Source organism: Ascaphus truei, chromosome 3, assembly GCF_040206685.1.
Source record: "Ascaphus truei isolate aAscTru1 chromosome 3, aAscTru1.hap1, whole genome shotgun sequence".
Classification (NCBI taxonomy): domain Eukaryota; kingdom Metazoa; phylum Chordata; class Amphibia; order Anura; family Ascaphidae; genus Ascaphus; species Ascaphus truei.
Window position 1 is genome coordinate 230,182,098 of NC_134485.1, and position 14,986 is coordinate 230,197,083.

The following is a 14,986-nucleotide window of genomic DNA, read 5'->3' on the forward strand; positions in this document are numbered from 1 at the left end:
GAACATCAGCATAGATTTACCTTGTCTTAGGGTGCTGGCTATGGTCGGCTGGGTGATGGAAAAGATGAGCGCCAGGTGTTTTTATAGTAACACTTCAGTCTTTATGTTCCCATGCTTGGAAACTGCATTCACATTTACAATAAGATGGAAATGGTTGTACCTTGTATCATCCACACTGTTATCACTCTATACATAGTTATTCCCTGGGTGTCCTTTTTTATCACTCCAGGGATGTGCATAAACTTGTTGAAAATAGGAATACATGTATTTTACCAGGTCCCGCTTGTTTGCTTACCACTGTCCATGTGATCCTGCTATTTCAGGCTCCTTTTCTGAGATCCTGTCAGGTCCGTGGAGGTTATTCTTACACTCCTTTCCAGACAGGTTACTGCTACTTTCTCAGGGGCTGTACTCTCTGTATATGGAGATTCACTTGTAGGGCTTATTCCCTGACACAGTAGGGCCTTGTATATGCAGCTCTCTGTGGCATGGAATGTCTGCATTCCCTCTCTGGTACCTGCATATTCCTGTTGTCCATGTTATAGGGATCCTAACTGTTAAGGTACTGTCCCTAATTTAAGTAATAAACAGGGGGGCCTAATCTCTTCGTTACTGGTGGGGGTTGGGGGGGGGGGGACTTTTCCCCAGACTCTACTCCACGAGGCTCCTACTTATACCCCCTGCCACGTAATCCCATGTGTCATCACAGGGTGGAGCCTATCATCCATTGCTTACTATTGACTCCTTAGATTATATTAATAACCAACAACAGAAGGAGGGGGGGGAGGGAGTTACACATATATTGTTTTTCTTGCCATGTGTGTAAAATGTGCTAATCACTAAGGTTTTAGTTATTTAGTACATTCTTAGGGGCCTGTTCTTTAAACTGTGATACGTACATTTGCATCTCACCATATTCATTAAACCCTTATAGCATGTCCAAGAAAACCAATAACTCAATAACCCTTTCCGCGGGCCCTGAAACGTTGCACTTTCTAAGTATAAAGTATGTGTCCAAACTGTTAACATCTTATGGGACTCTGTTGAGTTATTGGGTTTTTTTTTTATACCCTGTGAGGGACACATCCAATAGCAGCTACTTGGCTGCTTTAAAATTGGCTTTGGTTAAACAATTCTTTATTTATTTTTGTACTTGATGTATTGTTGAGTGCTGACTCATCTTCTTTACTGATGTACTGACTTTTGGTGCCTAGCAATAGGCTCTGAGCACCAACCAGACCAGGTGAGGTCTTTCTCTGCATTATATCTAAAGTCTCACATTTGGTGAGTGCTTATTCTATTTTTTTCTTTCATGGTGCAAATCCATGTAACAACTTCTTCAGTTTTTCCCTGAAAAGGCACTGTGGGAGGGGACATCTCAGACTGTCAGTTTCTGGCTAATACGAAGCAATCTGAGCAAAGAGTGCATGCAAATGGGATATCGAGCTATGCGATTATTATGCACAGATGATTCTTATTAATTAGAGCAAAAATGCAAGATCTTTATTGCGTCTAATTGCATGACGTTTTGGGGCAAATTTTCATTGGCATATCATAATTTTATGAATATGCCCCTTTGGGCTTATTCTATATTCACCGAAGCGGCAGAGCGGGTCGTTTTTAAACAAAATCCCTGATTTAGGTCAATGGTTATCCTCTTGACTAGTGGGATTTCGAATAAAACTTGGTTGTAGACCCTATCTTTGTGATGATCTTAAAAATATAATATTGAGTTTTGTTATACTGTAGGTGATTATCTTCCCCGTGTTTCAAGGTGGTGTTATTGTACATGTCTAATGCTGTGATAACATTTAGAAATATGCCAAGTGAAAGAATAGCCCCAAGTTATGTATGTATAGGACAGCTTTCATCTATATTTTGTGTGTCTTATTTTTGTAACTTTTAGACCTTTTATGAATTAAACAGGTGTATGTGTGTATGTGTGTGTATATATATATATTCTATATATATATATATATATATATATATATATATAGAATCCAATGCACAGCCGGCACACCATATGCAAGTAAATAAGTTTTGGTGCTTATCCCATAAAGCAATAACAGACCATACGATACCGGTTCCAACACGACATCAAGGGACAGTACGCAGGTAAGTAAATCATAAATGTTCTATATTTCTATCTATCAAATATAGAAAATTTATGGTTTAGTTACCTGCGTGCTGTCCCTTGATGTCGTGTTGCAACCGGTATCGTATGGTCTATATATATATATATATATAGATATATAGATAGATAGATAGATAGATAGATAGATATATTTATAAAATGTGATCACATTCCAGTATGCACTGTTTTAAAGTTTAAACCCATTTTTTGCTTCATTCATTGTTACATCGCTGGAAGAAGAGATCAGTGTATCTCGAAAGCTCGCAAGAATATAAGCATTTCGTTAGCAACAGAATGGTATTGTCTATTCATTTTTGATTATTAAAGGTCGGCTAACACGATGCCGATAGCTCTACATATATAAATATATATATATATGTGTGTGTGTGTGTGCAACAGCTGCTATCACCAAAGTGAGAGCAAAGAAACATCACTCTCAGGTATAAAGAAAAACAATGAATTAGGCAATACTAAATTAACACAGAGAGAAACCAACCTTTCAGTCCTCTAAGGACCTTCCTCAGGGTGGTGTTAAGGGGCACCGGCACACAGAAGATATATATATATACCCATAACCACGCTCTATGACTAATTGGGGACCACTAATTAACCAAACACTGAGAAATCATGACATCATTATTCAGCGCCGACAGATGGCGGCCATCTTGGAGCCTATGTAAACAAATCCAAATGAGCATGTGTCAGCATAGGACCGCCCTCTAATGCAACTCTAAGCATTGTGTATCCAGGCAACAAATTTGTGACTGCGTATGCATCGCCTCCATAGTGCCCAAACAGGGACCTGCCAATCGGTGCCAGTAAGAGTATGACGTGAGCCCTCTGGAACGAAACCAAGGGAAAGCAGTGAGGGAACATGAAGTAAACACACAAATAGGGATGATTAAAAACAATGGGAACCGGATATGTGGGCAAATATATCGATAAGCACAATAAAGAGAAAAAAAAGTGATAAACACCTAACATATGACTAAAAGAAAAATATTCGTGTGCTGCATAGAATATATCTAACAATGAACTACACTTGTTGAAATGTCAAAAGGAATATATAAAGCGAAAGACGTCAATCATAATATACAGGCAAACGTGGAAGGTGAACTCCTAAATCATCTATCAAAAACAACTGAGCTTGAAGTCTTCATTAAGACCACGGGGAGCAAGGGTGTCAACTTCAAAGATCATACGCATCTCTAGTTGTAATAGTAGCTTGCCCCTATCTCTCCCACGAGGCCGTGCATATGCCTGGAGTATGGGCATACAGCTGAGCGTAGCCAGACTGGCTTGTATTTTTTTAAATGTCTTGCTACCGGCTGCATCTTAAGCTCATAAACACAGCTCATATCTGACAGTGCCTTTCTAATAGCTGAGCGATGTAAAGCCATACGCTCTTTGAACATCCGTGTGGTTTTACCCACATAGTGGAGGCCACACGGGCAGCGTATAAGATACACAACATACTTGCTGTCACAATTAAGGTAAATTCTGCCCTTTATGCTTTTACCACTATGTGGATGACTAAACTTATTGCCCAAAATTAGAAATTGGCAATTAATACACCCCTGGCATTTGTGCACCCCTGATGGTCTGGTGAGCCAATTCGTAGGACCACTATATTTAGACACAGGGTCTGTCTGTGTCTGTACGTCACCAAGGCTCGGGCCTCTCCTGTAACAGAAAAGGGGTGGTTTGTTAAACAATTTTCCGATCTTCTTGTCCACTGTCAGGATGTGTCAATGTCTAAGAATGCTTTGTTTAATAACACCCGAGACGGTACTAAAGGTATATATATATATATATATATATATATAAACACACACACACACACACATAGGTGTGTATATTTTTAAACAATTTATATGTTTATAGATCTATGTATTTACATCTACGGTTTATGGAATGTTATATTTTTATTGATTAATACTGTATCTATTTGTGGTCAAACCAATTAATATAATGCACCATTAAAACACATATATGCTTTTCCTATACAGGAAGTTTGACAGATCTCTGGGGAAGTGGATGCATTTACAAAATGATATGAATAACTTTAACCAGTGGTTAAGTGAAGCTGAGCAAATTCTGGCTGAGATGCAGAGTGATGGAAGAGGTTCAGAAAAGTCCAAACATCAGCAGCACATAAAGGTAAGATTGGCTGTGAAGTTTAACCCTGATTTGTATTATTATATATGTTGTTCTGGTTATGTGTACTTAATTGTCCCAATTTCAGTTTACTGACCATGTTGAAATGTTGTTTTTATCTGTATTTTTAACAATGCTGGCAAATATCATATTGTATTTATTGACACTTTTTGCACGTGAAATATGGTTAAGGTTAGGACACATCCCTTTGTTATCTCAGCAATGTGCATTGCTTTCTTGTTAGAGCTGTCAATGGTTGTGTATCTAAAATGCACGTTCAGTCATTACGCTAACAAACACCATTGTCAAATGAGACATTCAGATACACCGTATTACTTGTTTAATCTATGATATACTATCTGTTGGATCTGTTTGTGCTATTGCTGAGAGATCGCCAGCAATTCTACAAAGATAGAATGAATTAAAGGCCAAAGTTGACACAGTTTATAGCAAGAAACTGAGGTGCATGGTGTCTTTAAAGAATAAACTTTTCCATACTACTATAATCCAGTACTACACAGGCTTTCTCAATTTGAATTAACAGGACAGATGTTCCTTGTTTATTTGCAAACATATGGAAATAAATGTCACACACAAGGCGTCTCGTAAAGATGTGGCACTATTTTCTGAAATAAGCAATTAAGTTGTACTGTCTACATATTCCTTCTTCATTTGATTCATATTCACAGTTATTATTTTACGTGCAGATTAAAAAATGCTTAGTTCACATTTTCACACTTCGTAAAGAATGATTTTGTTTTCCTCGCATGGGCAATATATAAATGTTATGCCTTTTCTGATAAGCTGATAAACTAATTAGAGTTCATTAATGATGTCATGTCTGATAGCTATAATGAAATATTGTACACCGCTATACAGTATGCTAAATATATATGCAGTTTATACAATTGCATAGAATGCATTTCTAATTATTCGTAAGGCTGATGTGATAAACATGATAAAAATGTCTCTTAGGCTAAGGATCTGAAAGAGCTGAGTATTATGGCTTTTATTAGTGGAGCAGCGTGTTGTTATGGGATCATTCTGCATTGTGAACCATATTTCAAATTAAAGGATTTATTTGAAAATGTTTTCACAAGTAGGCATATGACCTGGTGATCAAAGCCAGGCATTTTTTCATTTTGAGCCAGCTGTATGAAGTTCAGATAAGCATAATCCTCTTCTGTGGAATTATTTTTATTAAGGTGGTGTGTTTGTTTAAACACATTTGACTATACACCTTCACCATGTTGTTAATCAGTGCAAGGCTGATCTGTGCTTGTGCTGGCTTGATGTCAGGAACATTTTTTACAGGACCATAACTAAATAACCAAAATAAGAATATCAGGAAAGGTGTTATGCCTATTGTAATCCATTGTTTATTTCTGGACTGTATGTATCATTAAGGAACATGTTGCGGTATTGAAGTGATACCTGTATAGCTTTTGTAATATTTATGTCACGGCAATAGATAAGGAAAATATCAACAGAAGCAATTTAGAGCTTATAAACTAGTGGGGACAGCTGTTTGCTGTGGTTTGTACTTATATGCCAAATGTGTATTTTGAATATTACAGACGTAAGCAAGTTCAAATCATTTCATCTTGGCAAATGGCAAGATGATTACCTATTGGCTGCACTATATTGAATAATGCATGCAAAAAAAATGACAAGCAATCCATAGCATGTCCAGAGAAAAATTATAATAGTTGAAACACCAATATTTTAATCTATTTCGTGCTTTGTATGTTCCACTATTGTACAGGCTACTTTGATATGTTGTTTTAGAGTCATATACCTGGTGAAGTAAAATATACCTTTATAGGAAAGCAGACTTGGAACGCCCAACATTTGACATCTATTAATTAGTATTACAACATAAATGGGTTGCACAAATTGTTTATGCTACACCAGGGGCCAGCAACCTGCGGCTCTTTCCGCACCTACATGCGGCTCTCCTCCGTCCGCAGGTTGCCGCTCCCCAGCTGCTGCCTCTCTCCCTCACTGTGCTGCCGGTGGCTGTAAGGGGGCCTGGCCGGTGCTGGTTGGGCGTCTTGTTGCCACCGGGCATCTTCCCAGCAGCTGGCCTGCCTCCTGCACTGTGCCACGCCAGGTGCGCACCGACGTCACAGACAAAGTTTGTATTTGTAAATGACAAACGGTTTTGCACAGAAAAACAATGAAAAACAACATTCAAGGACTTATAATTGGTTATATTATATTAGGTTAGTGTTTAGCGCTGCCTTTTTCTTTTTGTTATAATTTTGAGATGCATTTTATTCCCCCACATATATTTTCCTTTCCCTAATTCTGATTAAAGTAAGTTTGTCATATGTTAATGCTTATACAGTATATATCTATTAGTGTGTGTACAGTATATGTATGTGTTTGTGGGGGTGTAATATTCATGCATGTGTTGCGGCTCTCTGAAAATATTTTGGACAAAGAATTTTTTTGATAAAATGGCTCTTCTTCCTTGAGAGGTTGCAGACCCCGGTGCTACACCATCTACTTTATGTACATCAACTGCAATACAGGCATACCCTGGTTTAAGGACACTCACTTTAAGTACACTCGCGAGTAAGTACATATTGCCCAATAGGCAAACTGCAGCTTGCGCCTGTCAGCACGTCCTGAATAGCAATACCGGCTCCCTACCTGTACCGAAGCTGTGCGCAAGCGGGGAGACTATAGAGCCTATTACAAATGCGTTATTTACATCAGTTATGCACGTATATGACGATTGCCGTACAGTACATGCATTGATAAGTGGGGAAAAGGTAGTGCTTCACTTTAAGTACATTTTCCCTTTACATACATGCTCTGATCCCATTGCGTACGTTAATGCGGGGTATGCCTGTATACAGTTCCGTTAAATACAGAATATTGCATTGATAATTTTAGGAGGTATTTCAGTGATCTTCATAGAAGCATGTTTCTTTTTTATTATTATTCTAACATTATTAATCTTGCTGAAGGGTTTTACTTTTTATTCTGTTCTTTGGAGGTCAAAGAAATATCAGATGTATTTTTTTTTATAGATTTGTTAAAAGCTTCTTCACCACTTAGCAACGGGTTATTTTAGACCAAAAAAAAAGCAATCTGTTTTATGGATATTACATTCATATGGACACATCTTGTTAATTTTGTCACATATAGACAAATTGTAGGAATTTGTTTTTTAAGCCTTTTTAATGAGAAAAGCTTATTTTTATTAAATCATTGATTAACTATAAAATATAAGGAAAGGCAGTGGAACTAAACTGACCGCTTGGTAATACATCTCTTTCATTTTGAGTATATTTCAGGTCTCGTCTTTACCTTTTATTTTGCATTGAGACACAGTAGTTTAGCATTTTAATTGAACAGAGCTTCCTAACAAGGCTTGGCATATAATGGAACTTGCTAAACATTATTCTCTTATACCAGTTTTTCTTTAGCTCCTCCTTGGGACACTGCAGCCAGCTGTCACACATTCACCCGTAAGATAACTGCAAACCTGGGTTCTTGGTAATTCATTCATTATTCCTCAAATCTGAGTTACCTGTGGTGCCTCGAAGAACGGGTTGGCGAACACTACAATACATTTGTCATGTCCGCATGACACTATGCTTTGTGAACTCGTCAGTCGTGTAAAAAATGTATATGGCGATAGAGATGGACAGATCCACCCAAATCCGTTCTCCGGATTTTCTCGCATTTTCACCCCAAAATCCGTTTCGCGGTGTAAAATCCGTAAACGGATTTGGCCGGTTCTAATCCGTGCGGATTCATTAAAAAAAAACGCCATTGGATACAACCCATGGATGGATTTGTAGAATTTCATCTATGGATTCAGCAATCCATTGGCGGATTCCTAAGAGTCAGTGGACTGGATTCTACAAATCCATCTATGGGGTTGCGGAATCCGTGGAGTGTACTGCTAATAATTATAAAAAATCTGCAAAACGCAAATCGCCCTTTTTGAGATTGATCCGCAGAAATCAGCAGACCAAAGGAACTGGCCAATCCTCTGCGGATCCAAATTCACTGAAAAAATTCACCCATCTCTATATGGCAATACCATCAGCTAACAAATATCAACATCTGTCAGAGCTTAACACAAAAAAGGCGTGAAAGTGATCCAGCCTAGATAAATATCACACACCCTTCTAGTTTTTTAGAACAGAGGTGCACAAACGTTTTGCCTTACATCCCCTGCTTGCTTTCCCCCAGTGCAGCGCCCCTTACCTTCTCTAGAGCATCAAATGACGCTGTGGGGTCATGTGACGTGACCCCGCATCAAATGACGCTGTGGGGTCATGTGACGTTACCACGCAGCGTCATTTGACACCACGTTGCCATGGCGACGCATCATCTGAGTCAAGGTATTAGAGAGTTACAGAGCCCTTGCGTGGTCCCCCCCCCTACAAAAAAAATGTGCGCGCACCCCTGGTTTAGAAGACACCCAACCTTTCAGATGTGGCATATAAGAGTATTGTGCCTTGCAAGAAACACATACGTATTTACAATGCACTCCCCCCCTCAACCCTCCCCTTACCCCCCCTCACCCCTAACTGTGGTCAATTTACATATGTGCCCAAGTGAAAAAGATTTCAATCTTTTATTATAATGTATAGAATACGGACACATTCTACTTCAACAGTATGATCTGATTCAGTCATGAACCATGTTGCTTAATACTTTACATGTGATGTAACAAGAGGCATTGAGCTAAGTCTGTAAAAAAAGCATAAAGAAATATCTTCATGCATCCTGCATACTGTACTTAGCCAGCTACCTTTTGGACACATTTTAGTTCTTCTGCCAATTTGCTTGATTAAGTGCAAGTAATTTAGTAACTGAAAACAATGGAAGCAACTAATGCAGATGATGGCGCTCTCTGATTCTTTGACATTCTGGAAGTCACTAGGTTATTCCATTAAAGAACTGAACATGTAAGAACTCTAGGGGGCAATGACTTGTGCAATGTATTAATTACACTGAGAGCTTTCAGTGCACTAGACTAAACAACCTGCTAGAGATGCCATATCTTGGCTGACTCTATGCAAAGGAAATTAGATTTGAAAATGATAAGAACATTACAATTGAGCTCACTGGATTAGGAACAAACATATGCATGATCTATATGTTAAATAGCCCTTCTCATGGCATTGAATTCACTTTTAAGATTGTTTCTTCTAGTAGCATTGTGTTGCGCACAAACGGAGCATAATATTTGAACATCTCTAATTGCACACAGTTGGTCTATACAACGTTTGTTGAAATTATATAAAGCAAACCTTGAACTAATGAAACAGATGTATTCATATTTTATGTTAAGTAATCAGTGCAGATGGCAGTGGTTTAGTCAATTCTGAAACTGTCTTTAATATTCATGCTGAAGTATTTAAAATGTCCTTAGTGCACACACAGAGTAATAACATCTAATAGATTGATGGAATATGAGTTCCTCCCAACAAAATTACCAAATGGTGAAATTTATTCAGTAAGTACTAGGTGAAAATAGAGTTTCCCACATCCCACTAGTAGATTATACTGTGCGTGGTATTAATGGGCTAGTTTATTTACTTCTCGTTTGGAAAATGTAGTTAAATACCCCAGTTTTTTTTACCTCCGCTATTTAGCCAGTCATTTAAAGTCAGAATAGTATTACTGTATTACGGAATGAATGTCTGCTTAACGTGGAATCTAACTCCAGGCCTCATACTGTATGCTAAAGGCTGCCCACTGTTTTAGCACCAAGTATACATTATTACACTGCAGTGTTCACAATGCAAAAAAAACAACACCTCCAGAATTCAAGCATTAGCTTCTCTCGGATTTTGGTTCGTATTTTGAAAAATTGTTTGACTTCCAAGTTTGCAAAGTATGTGAAGTTTGAATTTCGTACCCACAAACCTGTCCAATTATTAATATATTTATACACACATGTAGCAGGCAGTATTACCCCCACTAACAATGGTTCACACACAAAATAGCACAATAAATATTGCATGCATTAAGGAAAAAGTGCATATGACTATTGTTTTACTTGGTGCTGAATAAAATCTCACTGTAAATATTACAGTATGTTAACGCATTTGTCATGTATTTTGTTATGTTTTGTTCTGCGGTTCAAGTAATTGCATTAAAATAGATAAATTACCTAACATACCATGCTGTCCACCAATATGTGCTATAAACTGCATGTTGAAAACAGATACATAAAAGGTGCTATGCTGTCCAAAAGGGAAGGTATAGAAGCTTTACACCTCAGCACATATTCTAAAAAGCCAAAAATTATATACAGTACAGTAGAATTTATGTAAGCTTAAAAAACCCTAACCATTCAATAACATACAGACTAGGACTCCATGATACAGTATGCTGTATTTTGTACTACACGTAAAGAAAAACCCGCACTGCTATAAATTAACCTGTGAGGTGCTGACTGGATGGAGACGTGATAGTATCTATTGGAGAAAAAGAACCCAGTCTTATAGCACTCATTCACAACAAAGTGTATAGTGATAAATTTAAAATACTTTATTAATAACTATGAATAAAAAATAGGGTGTTAAAACGTAATTAAATACTGTATAGAACAGCACGTGACTGTATCCTTTGGTGACCCACCTTAGTATAGGTGGGTGGATATGGTATGATCCCTGATTGATACTAGAGATCAGATGCTATGATTTATAGCCTCCTAAATATAGGAACGGAGCCAAAGAGAGCCCACCGGATTGACTGTCTTTAATAGAGTGTATCTAGACGTATTGTGCACTCTAAAAAGATACAATCATAGTGAAATGGCATGTACTGCGCTCAGTAAGACCCATAGATATCTCCCCCCCCCAAATTAGAGATTGCACTGGTTTCTGTGTATTTTCACCAGCACTATAAGAGCTAGATCTCTACGTGCCCTGAAGAAGCGTTTTATTACGTGAAACGCGCGCGTCGGCAATTCCTCCCTGCACACGCGGGAAGTCTGTTTATTCAAACAGTTTATTCAACACATGAGTGCTATAAGACTGGGTTCTTTTTCTCCAATAGATACCTGCTGTATTTTGTAGCATATTCAAATTGTTTCCGTAGCAAGTACTATTTATTATAAAGAACAGCTTACTGCATTTGTCATAACCTGAGAGATAATTCAGTTGTTTGCCACAGTGAAAGCTTTTGTCCCTGATAGCTCTTTGCCGAATGATGCTAATATTAGTTGAATGTTGTTTCTTCTGTTTTAAGTTTAAATTCCAATATGTGACACATAATGAACTTGTTTATAAAGATCACATTTCTGTATTATGAATTCCACATTTCAAGTTCTGTAGTTCGTCACACTGTATCACTTTCCAGTAGTGACCTTGTGCAATGAATGGGAGCACTCCACTAGAAGTTTAACTAGTTTGTGTCTAGGTAGTGACGGCTGCTGACTGCACAGGTCTTAATCCACAGCTTGTGCTGACTGTAGGCTTATGTTTATTCTCCACATTTGTAATTATCATCAGTATTTGCTTTACCCAGTGAGACTAATAAACAGTGATGTTCATCCGCACAATGTAAATCATTTACAACTAATGGTATTTTATAGCATCAGCAGGGACTGGATAAGACAACATTTTGCTGGTTAACATGAAAAGCCTAAAGGAAGCTGATTTTAAAAGAATACTGGATTTATATGAAACGGTATAACTCATGCAGTTAATATGGTATTGCGTTCATGATTTGTCACCGAAAACATACATTTGCATTTTCTACTAATGAAGTCAGTTAAAAAATAATGTAAGCATACTAACAAAGTTCATTCAACTTGCAGCTGACAGAAAAATAATTATAATGTTAGTATCAAGGTTACATTTTCATTATCAAGGTCATTATCAAGGTCACACATGTAGAGATAAACAGTAATAAATGTAGCTATGATGACTAATGTTCCTGTCATTTTAAAGCATTTTTTTACTTTGCTTTAAACTTCCTATGTAAGCTCATATTGAAAAAAAGTGCACATTTTTGATAATAGCCTGCGTAAGCCAGAAAATAAATAATCAGACAAGAAAATAAATAAAACTTTCAAAATATTTGTTTCATGGCTTGCACTGTATTTACTTTAGGCAGAGCCCATATGCCAGGTGTCCCTTGGAGACGAATCACTGTATTTAGAGGTTTGGAGATCTGCTGGTTGCCGAGAAATATACTTACCCAGGAGACACAATAGGACTGTCAGGGTCTTGCAACATATTGGAATTGTATGACCTGTTCAAACAATATGTTTTGTCCCACTGGCACACAGGCTAAAACCCTTGCAAAACAATATAGCACTTGTTATTTGTCGATATGGTATATAATATTATAAACAGTGGTCTGGTATTGTTGTTTGGGCCATACTGTACGTGCATTAATGCCATTTTTAAAAATGTGTGTTCAAATTTTGGGGTAAGTTAAATATGACATGCACCTGAAAAAAAGGAAACCAACGGGTTCCAATGTCAGTGCTCAAGAGTGTACAAAAGGTGATTCATAGTTAGTGTTATACTTTAATATATATATGGAACATTTAGCATCTGCTCTTTTATACTTCTTAGTTGATAGTAGTAAATTCGGACTCATATAATGTAAACAATAAAGTTATATTATGCTCCGGGTATGAGGAGAAACAACCTAATGTAAATAACCAGAGGGGAAGTATGCAGAACCACGCAAAGTGGGAAAAACAGACACTCTTGTGATTTAAGGTGATCTCTCCTAGAGCTAGACTGTAGATAAACATTCTTGAATGTCAATAAAGAACCATATCGAAAGGTACTCCCAACCTCGTTGTTCTGAGGCCGATGTTCGCGAGCTCCCAGCCTGAAGGTGAATACAGGAAACAATATCCCATGGGGGAAAGATTAGGTGGTGCACTGCGTCGAAAAATGACGATGGAGGCTGGAGATATGTTGCTGAAGATGCAATAAATTGTTCCAATTTTTGAGCGATCCAGTCTCCATCATCGTTTTTAGATGCAGTGCACCACCTATTCTTTTCCCCATGGGATATTGTTTCCTACGTATGACATGCAAAGCTTGTCTAGGTAGGTTTTCAATAATAGAAAAATATATGTATGTACTGTATGTATAGTTTTATTTATATAACGCCAATAGTGAAGGCAACAATTTACCAATTTACAATACAGAAACAATAGGCAAGTAAATAATAGCACAAGGCAAAGGAAACCCCTGTTCTGAAGAGCTTACAATTTAAGAGGTTTATATTAGGAGTAAAAGTGCATTTAGTAAAGTGCTGTCAGGTAGTGCATCTGGAGTCAGTAGGATAGATGTAGATAATTTAATGAGATGGCTCATTATTATGAGCTGAATTTTCAGCTGGCTTTGAAAATGGAATGGGCAGGCACTTAACGAATATTGAGTGGAAGAGAGTTCAATAGGTAGGGATAGATGAGTGAGTGGGCGGTAGAGGTAAAAGTACAAAGGTTAGCAGGCTTGTAACGAGGTCACAGTTTAGATATATGGAGATGCAAAAGTGTGCAGAGCCTTAAAGTTGCAGACCAAGCAATATCCTACATGTGTTTTTTTGTTTAAATAAATCAGTTCTGTACTATGAGAAAATACTTGTAGCATTTCTTTTTAAACAACTCTGAAAGATATTTTTAATATATTATAATGTAACAAGCATTTGTTTGCAAGCATTTGCAAAGTCACATCCCTTTAATCTTCTGAAACAGGCTCTGGCAGACCCCTTTTTGAGCCCTGCCCACTCTCTAGCAGTGCACCAATTGTATCTAGTGGCTGCCTGGTCACATGATCTTCCACCAGAACTTTGCATCTTTGATCCTCTTCTGCTGCACTGACAGATATTTAGTGAACCCCTGAGCCGAATCTTCAACGATTTATCACAGGAGAACGGATCGATCGGTAACTTAGCTAATTACTTATTGTGTGGACTGTATTAATAAACATATAAAAGGGGAAAAAATAAAATGTTAAAAAAATAGCAATTTGGACTGCTGCTTTATAGGAAAGAGGACAATTTTGAAGTTTATACAGAGATTAATAGAAAAATGTCAGGTCAGAAGCAGATGCGAGTCTTGAAGAGCAGGAGATAATTCGCACAGCAACATTTTTAATGGATTGTAAGCAGAAGAGGTATGAGGCAGGAATGACAGATAAAAGAATGTTGCAATAATTAATGTGGGAAAGAACGAGGGCATGCATTAGTGTTTTAGTATTTGAGGAAGAGAGAAAGGGGAGCATGCTGGCAATATTGCTGAGGAATAAACATAAAATTTAGAAACATAGTTTATATGAGGGGAGAGGGAAGCAGAGATTGTTGATAAGCACTCTGTGATTTGTGACTTCACTGCAGGTGTAAGGTCAGTTGCAGATAAACATAGTTGTGTGTCGTCAGCATAGATATGATGCATGAATACAATGGAGTATTGAGGACACCCACCGAAAGCATACAGTATATAGAGAGAAGTGTAAGGGACATATAACCCTGAGGAAACCAACAGAAAGATTCATAGAGGTAGAGGAGGAGTTCGGAAAGGCAACACTGAAGGAGCTGTGAGTGAGGTACTGTAGAAGGAGAACCAGGAGAGGGCAGTGCCACGGATGCCAAGAGAGTGAAGAATGTACAGGAAAAGAGGATGGTCAGCAGTATAAAAAGCAGAGGAGAGGTCAAGAAGAATCCGAATGAAACATTTTCTTGTGA

At 37.8% G+C, this 14,986-nt stretch overlaps 1 protein-coding gene across 17 annotated transcripts in view; it reads left to right on the top strand.

The window, feature by feature from the left end:
- DMD (dystrophin) overlaps positions 1 to 14,986 on the top strand; it is a 2,761,517-nt gene that overhangs the window by 1,568,831 nt on the left and 1,177,700 nt on the right. For all 17 annotated transcript variants that reach the window (XM_075590265.1, XM_075590266.1, XM_075590270.1 and 14 more), the window contains one exon: positions 4,144 to 4,294. In XM_075590265.1, coding sequence (XP_075446380.1) covers positions 4,144 to 4,294 — 151 coding nt within the window. The remainder of the gene's footprint in view (positions 1 to 4,143; positions 4,295 to 14,986) is intronic.